At 40.0% G+C, this 16,190-nt stretch overlaps 2 protein-coding genes across 6 annotated transcripts in view; one reads left to right on the plus strand and one right to left on the minus strand.

The window, feature by feature from the left end:
• SAMD15 (sterile alpha motif domain containing 15) overlaps positions 1–16,190 on the plus strand; it is a 63,469-nt gene that overhangs the window by 22,665 nt on the left and 24,614 nt on the right. Inside the window, exon 3 of one of the 2 annotated variants that reach the window (XM_054240235.2) lies at positions 9,552–9,693. The exons of the other annotated variant lie outside the window; for it this stretch is intronic. Within the exon in view, the coding sequence (XP_054096210.1) occupies positions 9,552–9,593 (42 nt within the window). The 3' untranslated portion in view covers positions 9,594–9,693. Of the gene's footprint in view, positions 1–9,551; positions 9,694–16,190 lie in introns of those variants that run through there. 2 annotated transcript variants of the gene reach the window in all.
• The window catches only part of NOXRED1 (NADP dependent oxidoreductase domain containing 1), a 45,126-nt gene that overhangs the window by 2,974 nt on the left and 25,962 nt on the right, over positions 1–16,190 (minus strand). For 3 of the 4 annotated variants that reach the window (XM_035261175.3, XM_035261177.3, XM_035261176.3), the window contains exons 5-6: positions 15,912–16,063; positions 15,082–15,304 (exon numbers count right to left, since the gene is read on the minus strand). In XM_035261175.3, coding sequence (XP_035117066.1) covers positions 15,082–15,304; positions 15,912–16,063 — 375 coding nt within the window. Of the gene's footprint in view, positions 1–1,670; positions 1,789–15,081; positions 15,305–15,911; positions 16,064–16,190 lie in introns of all 4 variants that reach the window. The other variant, XR_004730037.3, reaches the window with a different exon arrangement.

Raw genomic sequence — 16,190 nt, forward strand, 5'->3', positions numbered from 1 at the left:
GGGGGTATAGTGGAGGGACAGCGGCGGTGGGGGATAGCTTGGGGAGAAATGCCAAATGTGGGTGAAGGTGAAGACGGCAGCAAAACACACTGCCATGTGTGTACCTATGCAACTATCTTGCATGTTCTGCACATGTACCCCAAAACTTAAAATGCAATAAAAAAAAAAAAAATCAAGGCCGGGCCGGTGGCTCACACCTGTAATCCCAGCACTTTTGGAGGCCGAGGTGGGTGGATCACAAGGTCAGACCAGCCTGGCCAATTTGGTGAAACCCCATCTCTACTAAAAATAGAAAAAATTAGCTGGGCGTGGTGGCTCATGCCTGTAATCTCAGCTACTCGGGAGGCTGAGGCAGGAGAATCACTTGAACCCAGGAGAATCATATGAACCAGGCTGCAGTGAGCCGAGATCGTGCCATTGCACTCTAGTCTGGGCAACAAGAGTGAAACTCCATCTCAAAACAAAAACAAAAACAAAAAAATCAGGAGTAAGGCTAAGGCAAAATATCTGCTCTCACCAGTCTTATAAAACATAGTACTAGAAGTTCTAGGCTGTGCCATAAGGCAAGAAAAGGAAATTAAAAGGCATGAAGGTTGGAAAGGAAGAAATGAAATTGCCTATTTATATATGACATCATTATCTATGTAGAAAACTCCAATGAATCTTTTTTTTTTTTTTTGAGACATAGTCTCGCTCTGTTGCCTAGGCTGGAGTGCAGTGGCATGATCTCGACTCACTGCAACCTCTGCCTCCCAACTTCAAGCAATTCTCCAGCCTCAGCCTCCCAAGTAGCTGGGATTACAGGCACCTGCCACCATGCCCAGCTAATTTTTTGTACTTTTAGTGGAGATGGGGTTTCACCGTGTTAGCCAGGATGCTCTCAATCTCCTGAACTCGTGATCCGCCCACCTCAGCCTCGCAAAGTGCTGGGATTACAGGCATGAGCCACTGCACCCAGCCCAAGGAATCTATTTTTAAAACCTCCTAGAACTAATGAAATTAGCAAGGTTGCAGGATACAAAATTAACATACAAATACCAATTGTGTTTACGTATAATAGTGATAAACATGTGGACACCAAAACTTAAAATGCTATTTCGTTTATCCCTCCAAAAAATGACATACTTAGATGTAAATCCAGTAAGACATGTATACAAGACTTGCATAATGGAAACTATAAAATGCTGATGAAATCAAAGAATATTTAGATAGAGAGACATACTATATTAATGAATGGGAAAACTCAACAAAATTAAGATGTCAGTCTTCCAAAAATTGATCTATAGAATCATAAAATAAAAATTCTTGACAACACCAGTTGCTGATGAGGATGCAGAGAAACTGGATCATACATTGCTAGTGATAATATAAAATGGTACTACTGTGAAAAACATTTTGGCAGTCTCTTAAAAAAATAAATATGCAACTACCAAATGACAATACTTACACTCCTGGGCATTCATTCCAGGTAAGTGAACACTTATGTTCCCATAAAAGCCTATACATGAATATTCATAACACCCTTATTCCTAATAGCCAAAAACCCAGATGTCCTTCAACAGATGAATGGTTAAACAAATTGTGATACAGCCATGCTGTGGAATACTATTCAGCAATAAATGCCAACTATTCATACACACAACAACTTGGATGAATCTCCAGAGACTTACGCTGAATGAAAAAAGGCAGCCCCAAAAGGTCACATACATATGAATCCATTTATATAACATTCTCGAAATGACAAAATTATAGGAATGAAGAACACATTAGTGGTTGCCAGGTTGGAAGCTGTGAGGAGGCAACATGAAAAATTATTTAGTGAAAGAACTGTTCGGTATCTTAACTGTATCAATGTCAATATCCTGGCTGTGATATTGTACAACGGTTTTGCAATATATATTTCCATTGATGGAAAATGGGTACATGGGATTTCACTATTATTTCTTAACAATTTCATTGTTACCAATGTACCCATTTTCATTGTGAATCTGTATTTATCTCAAAATAAAAAAAATTATCTTGGCTTAGTACGATGGCTCACACCTGTAATCCTAGCACTTTGGGAGGCCTATGTAAGTGGATCATTTGAGGAGGTCAGGAGTTCAAGACCAGCCTGGTCATCATGGTGAAACTAAAAACACAAAAAACATGGTCTACTAAAAACACAAAAAAATCAGCGAGGCTTACTGGCTATAATCCCAGCTACTCAGGAGGCTGAGGCGGAAGAATCATTTGAACCCGGGAAGCGGAGGCTACAGTGAGCCGAGATTGTGCCACTCACTCCAGCCTGGGCAACAGAGCTAAATTCCATCTCAAAAAAAAAAAAAATTATCTTGACTTCCAGTTTCTGGTCTGACATGTAAGAAGCTAGAAGTTGCCACTCTATCCTAACAATAATTAAAAAGCTGAACTAAAAAATCAACAACTCTTCTTAGATGTGTCAGAGAGGTAGGATCACAGGGCAAATTACTATCCCTAAGATTGCAGGGATCAAAATGCAAATGCTCAGAATTAGCTTGCTAGAGCAGCAACCCATGAGCTGAAACCTCTATGGGAACCATGCCAACATAGGGAACCCAGAACTGTAACTGATAAATTGCTAGAGGTTCAGAGTGGACAAGTCTGAGAATAAAAACGTCAGGAGGACCCAATCACTGGGAACCCCCCACTTATGATTTTTTACCTCTAGGAGCTTAACCAGGTTCTCAGTGAATATCTGAGAAAAATCCCTGTGCTTCCGTTAGGGAGGAAAAAAGGAATCACTTTGAAATATTCCAGGGCATTCTGTTCTTAGCAAGGTCTGCCCTCGGGAGAAACTGTTTAACCAGACCTGAACCTTCTGAGGTTTTATTCGAGCCTAACTGACCTGGGAGAAGAAAAATATCGAGTTCTAGTTAGGAGGAATGTGCTCCTCAACTCCAGCCCACTTAAGCCATCCTGTTCCCCTGAAGGAGGAGAAAAAACCTGAGAAATACTTGTGAGGTTCACAGTCCAGGGCACAGGCTCACTCAAAGACTGAGACCTACTCACAGGACCATAGGACACTTCCCCTCCCCAACTCCTTACTACACCATTAAAGGCCTATTTACTGGTCGGGTGTGATGGCTCACGCCTGTAATCCTAGCACTTCGGGAGGCTGAGGCAGGTGGATCATGAGGTCAGGAATTTGAGACCAGCCCGGCCAACATGGTAAAACCCCGTCTCTACTAAAAATAAAAAAATTAGCTGGGTGTGGTGGCAGGTGCCTGTAATCCCAGCTACTCAGGAGGCTGAAGCTGGAGAATTGCCTGAACCCAGGAGGCAGAGGTTGCGGTGAGCCGAGACGGCACCATTGCACTCCAGCCTCGGTAACAAGAGCGAAACTCCGTCTCAAAAAAAAAAAAAACCTACTTATAGCAGTTCTTTTTACCTGGTACATCGGTTCTGACTATCAAGAAAAAGTTAACGGGCAAACTAAAAGCCAAAAAAAATGAAAAATCACCAAAACCCACAATTTAAAAAGGTAGAACAAGCATCAGAAGCACATATGAGAGGAATATTAGAATAACAGACTGGGAATTTAAAGTAAGTATGACCGAGGCCAGCTGAGGTGACTCACTCCTGTAATCCCAGAAATCTGGGAGGCTGATGCTTGAGCCCAGGAATTCAAGCTTGGGCAACTAAGTGAGACCCAGTGTCTAAAAATAAAAAAATAAACTAGCCAGGCATAGTGGCATGTGCCTGTGGTCCAGCTACTTGGGAGAGGTGGGAAGATCACTTGAGCTTGGGAGATTGTAGCTGCATTGAGCAGTGATCATGCCACTGCACTCCAGCCTCAGTAAGAGAGCAAGACCCTGTCTCCAAAAATAAAATAAAATAACTATGGCTAATATACTAAAGGATCTAATGGATAAAGTAGACAGCAAGAACAGCCAGGCAATGGAAGCAGAGAGATGGAAGTATAGGAACCAAAAATAAATACTACCGATCAAAAACACTGTGACAGATAAGAATAAGGTCTTTGAGGGCCCTATTAGTAGACCGTACATGCCTGAAGAAATAATCTCTGAATTTGAGGATATTTTAACAGAAACCTCCAAAACTGAAAAGCAAAGAACACAAAGACTGAAAAATACAGAACAAAACATCCAAGGACTGTGGAACAACTACAAAAGATGTAACATACAAATAATAAGACCAGCAGGAGGAGGGAAAGGAACAGAAGAAATATTTGAAACAATAATGACTGAGAATTTCCCCAAATTAATGTCAGACACCAAACCATAGATCCAGGAAGCTCAAGAAGACACCAAGCAGAATAAATAACAAAAACAAGCAAAAACTATGCCTAAACATATCATTTTGAGACTACAGAAAAACAATAATAAAAAGTCTTGAGAGAAGCCAGAGGGAAAAAAACACTATATCATAGAAAAACAAAGATAACAGAGCTGACTCCTTAGAATTATGTGAGCAAGGAGAGTGTGCAGGGAAATATTTAAGGTGCAGGAAAAAAAAATCACTAACCTAGAACTCAGTGCAAAGTTATCCTGCAAAAGTGAGGGGGAAATAAAGACTTTGCCAAACAAAAATTGAGGGAAATTGTAGATCTGTCTTGCAAGAAATGTTCAAAGAAGTTCCTTAGAGAGGAGGGAAATGATATAGGTCAGAAACACAGATCTACGTAAAGAAAGAAAAGCACTGAAGAAGGAACAAGTGAAGATAAACTTTAAATCTTTATAGCACACTGGTTAGGTGGCAAAAGAAAAATAAACTTCAAAACTTTAGTTTATTCCTAACTGATCTAACAGATAACACTGTAAACCAGAGTATCTGAGACAAGTCTCAATCAATTTAGCAAGTTTGTTTTGCCAAGATTGACGCTATGCACCCATGAAACAGCCTCAGGAGGTCCTGATGACATGTGCCCAAGGTAGTCGGGGCACAGCTTGGTTTTATACATTTTAGGGAGACATGAGACATCAATTTATTATATGTAAGATGTACATTGGTTCGGTCTGGAAAGGTGGGACAACTGGAAGTGGGGCAGGGGTTTTCAGGTCATAGGCAGGTAAGAGACTTAACAGTTTTATTCTTTTGAGTTTCTGATGAGCCTTTCACTGGAGACACAATTTATAGTAATAGTCACTTATGCCTTACAATGACTTAGTGAAACAACAGAGTAAATGTTTAAATGTATATTGCAAAGTTGTAGGATACAAGATTAATATGCAAAAGTTGGTCTCTTTTCTATATACCATCAATGAAGAAGTGGAATTTGAAATTAAAAACACATTACCATTTATATTAGCACCCCTCAACAAGAAATACTTACCTATAAATCTAACAAAATAAGTGCAGGATCTATATAAGGAAAATGACAAAACTGACGAGAGAAGTCAAAGAACAACAAAATAAATATAGAAATTTCATGTTTATGGATAAGACTCAATACTTTATAAAGATATTGAAAAATTTGATTCTGTAAATGGGTCCAGGTATGGTGGCTCACACCTGTAATCCCAACACTTTGGGAGGCCAAGGTGGGTGGATCACTTGAGGTCAGGAGTTTGAGACCATCCTGGACAACATAGTGAAACTCTACTAAAATAGAAAAATTAGCTGGGCATGGTGGCAGGCGTCTGTAGTCCCAGCTACTAGGGAGGCTGAGGCAGGAAAATTGCTTGAACCCAAGAGACAGAGGTTGCAGTGAGCCGAGATGGTGCCACTTTACTCCACCCCGGGCAACAAAGTGAGACTGTCTCAAAAAAAAAAAAAAAAGTTTAAATGGAAGGACTCAGAACAGGCTGGGTGTGATGGTTCATGCCTATAATTCTAGAACTTTGGGAGTCTGAGGCAGGAGGATCACCTGAGGCCAGAAGCTTGAGAACAGCCTGGGCAACAGAGCAAGATCCAGTCTCTACAAAAACTATAAAATTAGCTGGGCACAGTGGTGTGCACATGTAGTTCTGTAGTTCCAGCTACTCAGGAAGCTGAAGTGGGAGGACTGCTTGAACCCAGAAAGTTGAAGCTACAGTGAGCCGTGATTATGCCACTGCACTCCAGCCTGGGAAACAGAGCAAGAAAAAAACCAAAAAACTCAGAATAGCCAACTCAGTATAGAAAGGGAAGAACAAAGTCAGAGGAATAACACTACCCAACTTCAAGACATACTTTAAAGCTACAATAATCAAGACAGTGCGGTATTGGTGAAAGAAAAATAGAGTGGAATAGAATAGAAAGCCCAGAAATAGACCCACGTAAACTGATCTTTGACAAAGGAGCAAAAGCAGTATAATAGAGAAAAGACAGTCTCTTCACAAATGGTCCTGAAGCACTTGGACATCCACAGGCCAAAAAAAAAAAAAATATATATATATATATATATATATATAAACACAAACCTTACACCCTTCACAGAAGTTAAGCCAAAATGTGTCACATACAGAACTGTAAAACTCCTGGAAGACAACATAGGAGAAAATCTAGATGACCCTGGGTTTGGCAGTGACTTTACGGTTGTAACACCAAAGGCATGATCCATGAAAAAAATAATTGACAAGCTGTACATAATTAAATTAAATAAATAATTAGAACTAAAAGTCTGCTCCGTGAAAGATACTGTCAAGAGAATGAAAACACAAGCCACAGACTAGAGAAAATATTTGCAGAAGACAGATAAAGGACTGTTATCCAAAATATACAAAGAACTCTTAAAATTCAACAATGGGAACACAACCCAATTTAAAAATGGGCCAGACACCTTAACAGACACAGATGGTCAGTAAGCATATGAGAAGATGCTACACATCAGGCTGGGTGCTGTGGTTTTCACCTGTAATCCCAGCACTTTGGGAGGCTGAAGTGGATGGATCACCTGACATTAGGAGTTCAAGACCAGCCTGCCCAACATGGTGAAACCCCGTCTCTACTAAAAATGCAAAAATTAGCCAGGCATGGTGATAAGCACCTGTAAACCCAGCTACTGAGGAGGCTGAGGCATGAGAATCTCTTGAACCTGGGAGGCGGAGGTTGTAGTGAGGCGAGATTGTTCCACTGCACTCCAGCCTGGGTAACAAGAGCGAAACTCCGTCTCAAAAATAAAAATAAAAATAAAATACATAGAAGATGAAGAGACCAGGCACAGTGGCTTACACCTGTAAAATATTCTTTATACTATAATGATGGATACTTGCTAATATACATTTAACATAGAATGTACATCAAGAGTCAACTCTAACAAATGGTGTTGGGAAAACTGGCTAGCCATGTGCAGAAAGCAGAAACTGGACCCCTTCCTGACACCTTACACTAAAATTAACTCCAGATGGATTAAAGACTTAAACATAAGACCTGGCACCATAAAAACCCTAGAAAGAAATCTAGGCAAAACTATCCAGGACATAGGAGTAGGCAAGGACTTCATGAACAAAACACCAAAAGCATTGGCAACAAAAGCCAAAATAGACAAATGGGACCTAATGAAACTCCACAGCTTCTGCACGGCAAAAGAAACAGTCACTAGAGTGAATCGGCAACCAACAGAATGGGAAAAAATGTTTGCAGTTTACCCATCTGACAAAGGGCTGATATCCAGAATTTACAAAGAACTCAAACAGATTTACAGGAAAAAAACAAACAAGCCCATTCAAAAGTGGGCAAAGAATATGAACAGACACTTTACGAAAGAAGACATATATGAGGCCAACAATCATATGAATAAATGCTCATCGTCACTGGTCATCAGAGAGATGCAAATCAAAACCACATTGAGATACCATCTCACGCCAGTTAGAATGGCGATCATTAAAAAATCTGGAGACAACAGATGCTGGAGAGGATGTGGAGAAAAAGGAACACTTTTACACTGTTGGTGGGAGTGTAAATTAGTCCAACCATTGTGGAAGACAGTGTGGCGATTCCTCAAGGCCTTAGAAATAGAAATTCCATTTGACCCAGCAATCCCATTACTGGGTATATATCCAAAGGACTATAAATCATTCTACTATAAGGACACATGCACACGAATGTTTATTGCAGCACTGTTTACAATAGCAAAGACCTGGAATCAACCCAAATGCCCATTGATGATAGACTGGATTGGGAAAATGTGGCACATATACACCATGGAATATTATGCAGCAATCAGAAATGATGAGTTCGTGTTGTTTGTAGGGACATGGATGAATCTGGAGAACATTATTCTCAGCAAACTGACAGAAGAACAGAAAATGGAACACCGCATATTCTCACTCATAGGCAGGTGATGAAAAATGAGAACACATGGACACAGAGAGGGGAGTACTAAACACTGGGGTCTACTGGGGGGAAAAGGGGAGGGCCAGTGGGAGGGGGAGGTGGGGAAGGATAGCTTGGGGAGAAATGCCAAATGTGGGTGAAGGGGAGAAAGCAAACAAAACACACTGCCATGTGTGTACCTATGCAACTGTATTGCATGCTCTGCACATGTACCCCAAAACCTAAAATGCAATAAAAAAAATAAAAATATATAAAAAAAAAAGTCAACTCTAATATAACTATGGGCCTGGGGTGATAAATGATATGTCAGTGTGGGTTCAGGAATTGTAACAAATGTGCTACTCTGGTGGGGGATGTTAATGGTGGAGGCCACCACACATGTGGGGACAGGGAAATCTCTGTACTTTGAATTTTGTTATGAACCTAAAACTGCTCTAAAAAATAAAGTCTACTTTAAAAAATTATCTCAGAAAAAGAGGCTACAATTTAAAAGTATAACCCACCAGGAATACATAAAAATTGTGAACTTTTATTTGTTCATCAGATGATATGGCTTCAGACTTTTTTTTTTTTTTTTTTTTTGGTTGTTTTTGTTTTTTTTTTTGAGACGGAGTTTCGCTGTTGTTACCCAGACTGGAGTGCAACGGCACGATCTTGGCTCACCGCATCCTGTGCCTCCTGGGTTCAAGCAATTCTCCTGCCTCAGCCTCCTGAGTAGCTGGGGCTATAGGCGCGTACCACCATGCCCAGCTAATTTATTTATTCATGTATTTAGAGACCAAGTCTCACTCTGTTGCCCAGGTTGGAATGCAGTGGCACAGTCTTGGCTCACTGCAGCCTTAATCTCCCCTGGCTCAAGCAATCAATCATCCCACCTCACAGTCTCCTGAGTAGCTGAGACTACAAGTATATGCGGCCATGCCCAGCTAGTTTTTGTATATTTTTTAAGAGACTGGTGTTTTGGCATGTTGCCCAGGCTAGTCTAAAACTCCTGGGCTCAAGCACTCTGCCAGCCTTGGCCTCCCAAAGTGCTGGGATTACAGGTGTGAGCCACTGAGCCCAGCTCAAACTTTATAAAGCAAAGATGATTAGAAATATTAAGAGAATCCGAGAAACTAGTCATAATGAAAATATCATACCATGTCTCTCTCTCTCTAACTGACCATCTGACAAAGACAAATGTAGAGCATCACTTCTCCAACTTTAATGTGTGCAAGTATCACCATGTGTAAAATTGCAAATTCTGATTCCGTAGGTCTGGGGTACCAGATTCTGCATTTTTTTTCTTTCTTTCTTTTTTTTTTTTTTTTTAGAGATGGGGGTCTTGCTATGTTGCTCAGGCTGGAGTGCAGTGACTATTCACAGGCGCGATCCCACTACTGATCAGCACGGGAGTTTGGACCTGCTCTGTTTCCGGCCTGGGCCGGTTCATCCCTCCTTAGGCAACCTGGTGGTCCCTCGTTCCTGGGAAGTCACCATATTGATGCCGAACGTAGTGCGGAGACCCGATCAGCATAGCGCACTACAGCCCAGAACTCCTGGACTCAAGAGATCCTCCCACCTCAGCCTCCTGAGTAGCTGGAACTACAGGCACGCGCCACTGCGCCCGGCTCTGCATTTCTAAGCAAGCTTCCAAATGATGCTCATGGATGCTGGCTTTGTGCCCCAAAATATAATTTCAAAGGCCAATAGCATATAACTGAAGAGGTTAAATAAAAACTTTCTTAGCTGGAATTATTTTATTATAATGCTGCTTGAATATGTATGACTCATTTAATTTTAATTATAATAAAAATATAATTTTATAAAAATAATTTTTTCTGGTCTTTGATGCTCGGCTCTAATTGTAAAATAAATAAATAATTGTATTTTATTATAATTAAAATCAAACAAGCCACAAATATTCAAGAATCTAAGAAAAATAGCCACAAAATAAAGCAAAAGAAAGAAGGAATTAATTATTAAAGACAAAAATGAAAACGCTTGAAATAAAAAAGAATAGCTCAATAGAATTACTAAAACCATGACCTAGTTATTTTAAAAGATCATTAAAATAAGCTTCTAACAAACTGAACCAAGGAAAAAGTTTATTTTTTATTTGCTTTTTTTTTTTTTAATAGAGATGGGGTTTTACCATGTTGGCCAGGCTGGTCTCGAACTCCTGACCTCAAGCAATCTACCTGCCTCGTCCTCCCAAAGTGCTGGGATTACAGACGTGAGCCACCGTGCCTGGCCAAGGAAAAAGTTTAAAACACATACATAATCTTAGAAATGCAAAATGACATAAAATATGATGAGATTATTTTTAAACAAAATATAAAAGTACAGCTTTATGCCAACAAACTTAAAATCCACATAAAAATAAACTATTTTTATCTAGGAAAATATGAATTACCAGCCAGGTGTGGTGGCTTACACCTGTAATCCCAGCACTTTGGGAGGCTGAGGCAGGAGAATCACTTGAACCCTGGAGGCAGAGGATGGAGTGAGCCGAAATCACGCCACTGCACTCCAGCCTGAGCAACAGAGCAAGACTCCATCTCAAAAAAAAAAAAGAAAATATGAATTACCAAATTGACTCAAGAAGTAATAAACTATATCATCAACAAGTATAAACTAGAAATCATAAACCAGTACATCATAAACTAGAAAAATTAAAAAGATAGTCAAATTGCAACCTCCCCACCTCCCAAGATATTTGGACCAAATGGATCCACAGTTAAGTTCTGTCTAGAAGTTTCTGGGTTGGTGAACACATGGAGATACTAGGAGGGTAGCACATGCAGAAAGGGCATGGCAGTGCCTCGCACCCCCTCCCTACCCCCATACTTTGTCCTATACATCTCTTCCATTTGGCTGTCTTTGAATTATTCAGTGTCCCAGCAGGAGAGCCTGGATGGCTAATCTTAGATCAGGTGACTATACTCATACCTGGTTGTCAGAATGTAAATAAAGTTTGTAAAATCTTAACAATAACAAAGAAATAAAGCATATATATAAGCCATACATGAGTTTGTAATAGATTTTGAATTTGCCAGGGCGAATTTCCCCATTTCATCAAGATCTTGAGAACTCAAGAATGGGCAGACCCCATGGAATAATTCTGTGTACACTGAATTTAGCAGCTATGCTAGGAAAATATGGAACAGAGGAAAGAAGATACAAAACCATCATGGTGCCAGATTGCAGAGCAGAACTCAAGATTACTCAAGACCTCCAAAGAAATGTAACCTGGACCTGCTATTCTCTCCTCACTTGTTTTCCACTGTTTCTGGAGAATCACAATCAGCCCAAGAGATCAATGCTTGCCTTTCAAATTAAGTGGGCAAGCCCACTTAATATAACGTCAAAGGCTTCCTACTGCTATGAGGTTAACACAACTTTGACACCAAATTTGAAAACTATAGACCAATTTCACTTTTGAATATAGATATCTTAAATACCATTCACGGAAAACAGATCTGGAAGTATATTAAATAAAATTTATCTTAAGAATACAAGGGGCTGGGCACCGTGGCTCACACCTGTAATCCTAGCACTTTGGGAGGCCAAGGCAGGTGGATCACCTGAGATCAGGAGTTCGAGACCAGACTGGCGACATGGTGAAACCCATTTCTACTAAAACTCCAAAAAATTAGCTGGGCGTGGTGGCCCAAGCCTGTTATCCCAGCTACTGGGGAGGCTGAAGCAGGAGAATTGCTTGAACCTGGGAGGTGGAGGTTGCAATGAGCCATGATCATGCCATTGCACTCCAGCTTGGGCAACAAGAGCAAAACTCCATCTCCCCCCACCCCAAAAAAAAAGAAAAAAAAAAGGAATACAAGGAAAATTTGACAGGAAAACCTATGTAGTTTACAACATTAATTAAATATTACAATCTTAAAGGAAAAGAGAAACAAAAATCTTATTAAATGCTTAAGAGGGAAACTGATAAAATTTGAAATAGATTTTCTTAAAATTTGATAACAGCAAAATTATGATGAGTAAATTAGGGCTGACAAACTAATAGAAGGAAACTTTTTTTTATTGTGGAAATTTTAAAATAATCAAAAATACAGTGAAACATAGAATAGTAAAAAAGAATATAATGAAAAATAGAATAATATAATGGACCTCCATGTGCCTATCACCCAGATTTAACAATTACTGATTTATAGCTAATCTTGTCTCAACCAAAACCCCACCCCTATTCCTTTACCTCCATCTATTGGATTATTTTTGAAGGCAATCCTAGACACTATATCACTTGTTAGATTAACCACTAAAAATACAAAAATATCACTTCATAGATTTACCACTAAAAATACAAAAATTAGCTGGGTGTGGTGGCATGTGCCTGTAGTCTCAGCTACTTGGGAGGCTGAGGTGGGAGTATAACTTGAGCCCAGGAGGTAGAATTGCAGTCCAGCCTGGGCAACAGAGTAAGACCATGTCTCAAAAAAATAAAAATAAAAATAAAAACAAAAAAGCTAATGGGAAAAAAAAGGCTCACCAAGTGCTCAACATTGAATTAAAATAGACCTACATCATGGCACATCATAAAATCTCAAGATTACTGAGGTCAAAAGATCCCATAAGCTTCCAGAAAGGAAAGAAACAGGTTTCAGATAAAGGATTAAGAACTAGAAAGGCACCATAACTCTCAGTAGCAACTCTAGAAGCTGAAAGACAATGAAGCAATGCCTCACAATTCCCCCATCCAAGTAGTAACCAGGCCCGACCCTGCTTAGCTTCCAAGTTCAGATGAGATCAGGCACGTTCAAGGTGGGGTGGTTGTAGATGCAATGCCTCAAAATTCTAATGGAAAATTATCTCCAACCTACAATTCTATACCTGGTTATGTTCTCAATAAAATGGTAGGTTAGAATAAAAACATCTCAGACAAAGAGTCTCTGAAAATTATTTCAATATACCCTTTTCTCAGAAAGGTACTGCAGGACATGTTTCCCCAAAATTAAGAAGTAATTCATGGCAGAGGAAGAGGGACCCAGGAAACAAGAGGTCTAATACAACAGAAAAGTGAGAGGAATCCCCAGGATAATGAAGAAGAAAAATCTCCACAGCAAAAGTGTATCACAGGCACAGAGAATAAACTGTCCATTGATGATTGATTAGAATCAACAGATAGGAGAGGAAGAAGAATCTAGGATTACTTCCAGGGTTCTGACATGAACAACTTGGTGAAGGAGCATGTAATTAGGTAAGAAACATCAGAAGAGCAGGGAAAAGAGCAGGTATGCTTGCGGACATCATAAGTTTGAGTGAAGATAATGAGTACACACTTACCTAAGCACAGCATTGACATTTAGGCTAAAAAATATATAAAAAATAAAAAAGACATTTAGGCTAGAAATATAGAGTTACATGCTGTCAGTGTAAATATGGCAACCTAAGTCCCCAAAGTGGAAAAGATCACCAGGGAGAAAGTGGAGAATGAAAAGAAGTATAGGATGAAAAGAAAAGGGTGTAGGATAGAGCCCTGAAAACTTAAGGGTGAGGCAGAGGCGGAACTAGCAAAGGAGGGGCCAGGGAGCCAGGAAGAAAATGAGGAGAATGGGAGGGATCAGGACAGCCTAGAAGAAGACACTGCTTCATAAAAGACAGCATGTTCAATAATTAAGGAAGAAAAAGAGTTTAAAGCGTCCAGTGGATCTAGCGACATGGAAGTAACTAGTAACAAGAGCAATAATTTTGCATATTAGATTATCAAAGATCAAAAGTACTTATTTGGTAGTTATCAGATAATAGAGAAGTGGCACTCTCATATGTTGTTTGTAGAAATGTAAAAAGTACCACAGTTTTTATAAGCAATTTGGGAACTCCTATCAAATATAAAATATGTATACCTTTGACCCAGAGATTCTTTCACATATCCCACTGAAATACTGGTACAAGTACACAAAGTACAAGAATGTTCAAAGCAGGCCGGGTGCAGTGGCTCACACCTATAGTCTCAGCACTTTCGGAGGCCAATGTGGGCAGATCATTTGAGATCAGGTGTTAAGAGACTAGCCAGGCCTACATGGCAAAACCCTGTCTCTACTAAAAATACAAAAATTAGGGCATGGTGGTTCACACCTGTAATCCCAGTACTTTGGGAGGCCAAGACAGGTGAATCACAAGATCAGAAGTTGGAGACCAGCCTGGCCAACATAGTGAAACTCTGTCTGTACTAAAAAATACAAAAAATTAGCTAGGCGTAGTGGTGGGTGCCTATAATCACAGCTATTCAGGAGGCTGAGGCAGGAGAATCACTTGAACCCGGGAAGCAGAGATTGCAGTGAGCCAAAATCATGCCACTGCACTCCAGCCTGGGCAATAAAGCAAGACTGTCTCAAAAAAAAAGAATGTTCAAAGCAGCCCGTAATGCAAAATTGGGGGTGGGGGGAGGAATTACATCTCTATCGGAGACACTGTGAATAAATGTAATGAAATAAATGTGTCCAGTGGACACGTAGTAGCTGCTCATAAATGAGGTAGCTATGATTGTACTCACATAGAATAGAGGCTGTGATACAGTAAGTAAAAAAGCAAAATACATAATTCCCATGTTTCTAACACTGTACATATAGGAATAGATATCCATATACATGATAATATAATGACAATATAAATGTTTATAAATGCATAGATGAGAATAGAAAAACTGTTAAACTCTACAAAATGGAATTTGGAAGGGAAAGGAGGACATTTACTTTTCCACTAGTCAAAATTCTTCACAAAAATGTATGATTTTTATCAGCGTTTAAAGAGAACATGCAAGGATAAAAGAAAAAGGAGAAAGCATTAACTAAGAGAAGAGTCTGGGAGAAATGAGAACGGCCAGCTGTCTGGTGCCCTTACCTTTCCTGAGACAAGTTCTTGCCATAGGCTTTGCTGACAAAATCTGTTAACTGAAACTTTGGGCAAGATGCTGCGTCTTTCCCACAGTCTTCAAAGTGCATGGAGAGAAAGAGGTCACTCAGAAGCTGCAGCACTTGGGAGTGGGCCATGTTTCTTGCCGTGCATATGTTTAGGACTGCATAGAACACTCCCTCCAACCACTTGATATTGAGGATTATTCCCCCTACACACCAATGAGAAGGTAAATACCAGTTAGCACCACAAAAATGAGTTGCAGAGAACCTAGAATAAACTCCTGACAGTGAATAGCCACCTTTTTTGTTTTTTTTTCTTTCTCTCTCTTTTTTTTTTAGAGGTTGCTGCTAATCAAATAGCCACCTTTATTCCCAGACAGGTTGGTAATATGAACCACAAGATAAGCAGACACTCCTTCCCGAGCCACAAGCCCTACTTATGCCCTTCACAACACATCATGTGTTAAGCATCCCAGAGGAGGACAGATATGACTAATATAGACATTGCTAGTGGCAAAGGTGTCTCTAGAATAGTCGTTGCTAATAAGGAGAAGGAACTGGGGGAAAATGCAAGATTAGAACAGGGAAAAGTCATTTTAGTCCAATATTACATCCTCCTGCTGAAATAAGCTATCTCCTCTTTTGATTTTTAGTTTGTCCTTAAGAAGTCAAAATAATCAGGCTTCTCAGCTCTTCCTAAGTAGCCCTCCTGCAGTACCTTGTGACACACATACACACAGAGATTTAATAAGATAGCAGCAATGGGCCAAGAGGAAAGAATTTCAAAAGAATGCCAGAAATATGTTGAGCCATGACCAGCAGGACTGTATGGACAGGTAGCTTGAAGAATGGTAGGATCTTGGAGAGCAGCGACGATTTCCTTATTGGCCCCCCAGATGTTGACAGAATCTTCCCCAAACCGATACTGAGGCCGCAAGATATTGGTGTGGCTCAGCAGTAGTTTCAACCTGGAAGTAAAGCCAAGACAGGGAGTGCAATGCCAGGACTGGAATAAATGACCACATAACCTACTGTGTTTATATCCAACCCCATCAACAGACCCCCGCACAACTCAGAGACAAATGCGGGTCTGGG

The sequence above is a fragment of the Callithrix jacchus genome, chromosome 8, assembly GCF_049354715.1.
Source record: "Callithrix jacchus isolate 240 chromosome 8, calJac240_pri, whole genome shotgun sequence".
NCBI classification, from domain to species: domain Eukaryota; kingdom Metazoa; phylum Chordata; class Mammalia; order Primates; family Cebidae; genus Callithrix; species Callithrix jacchus.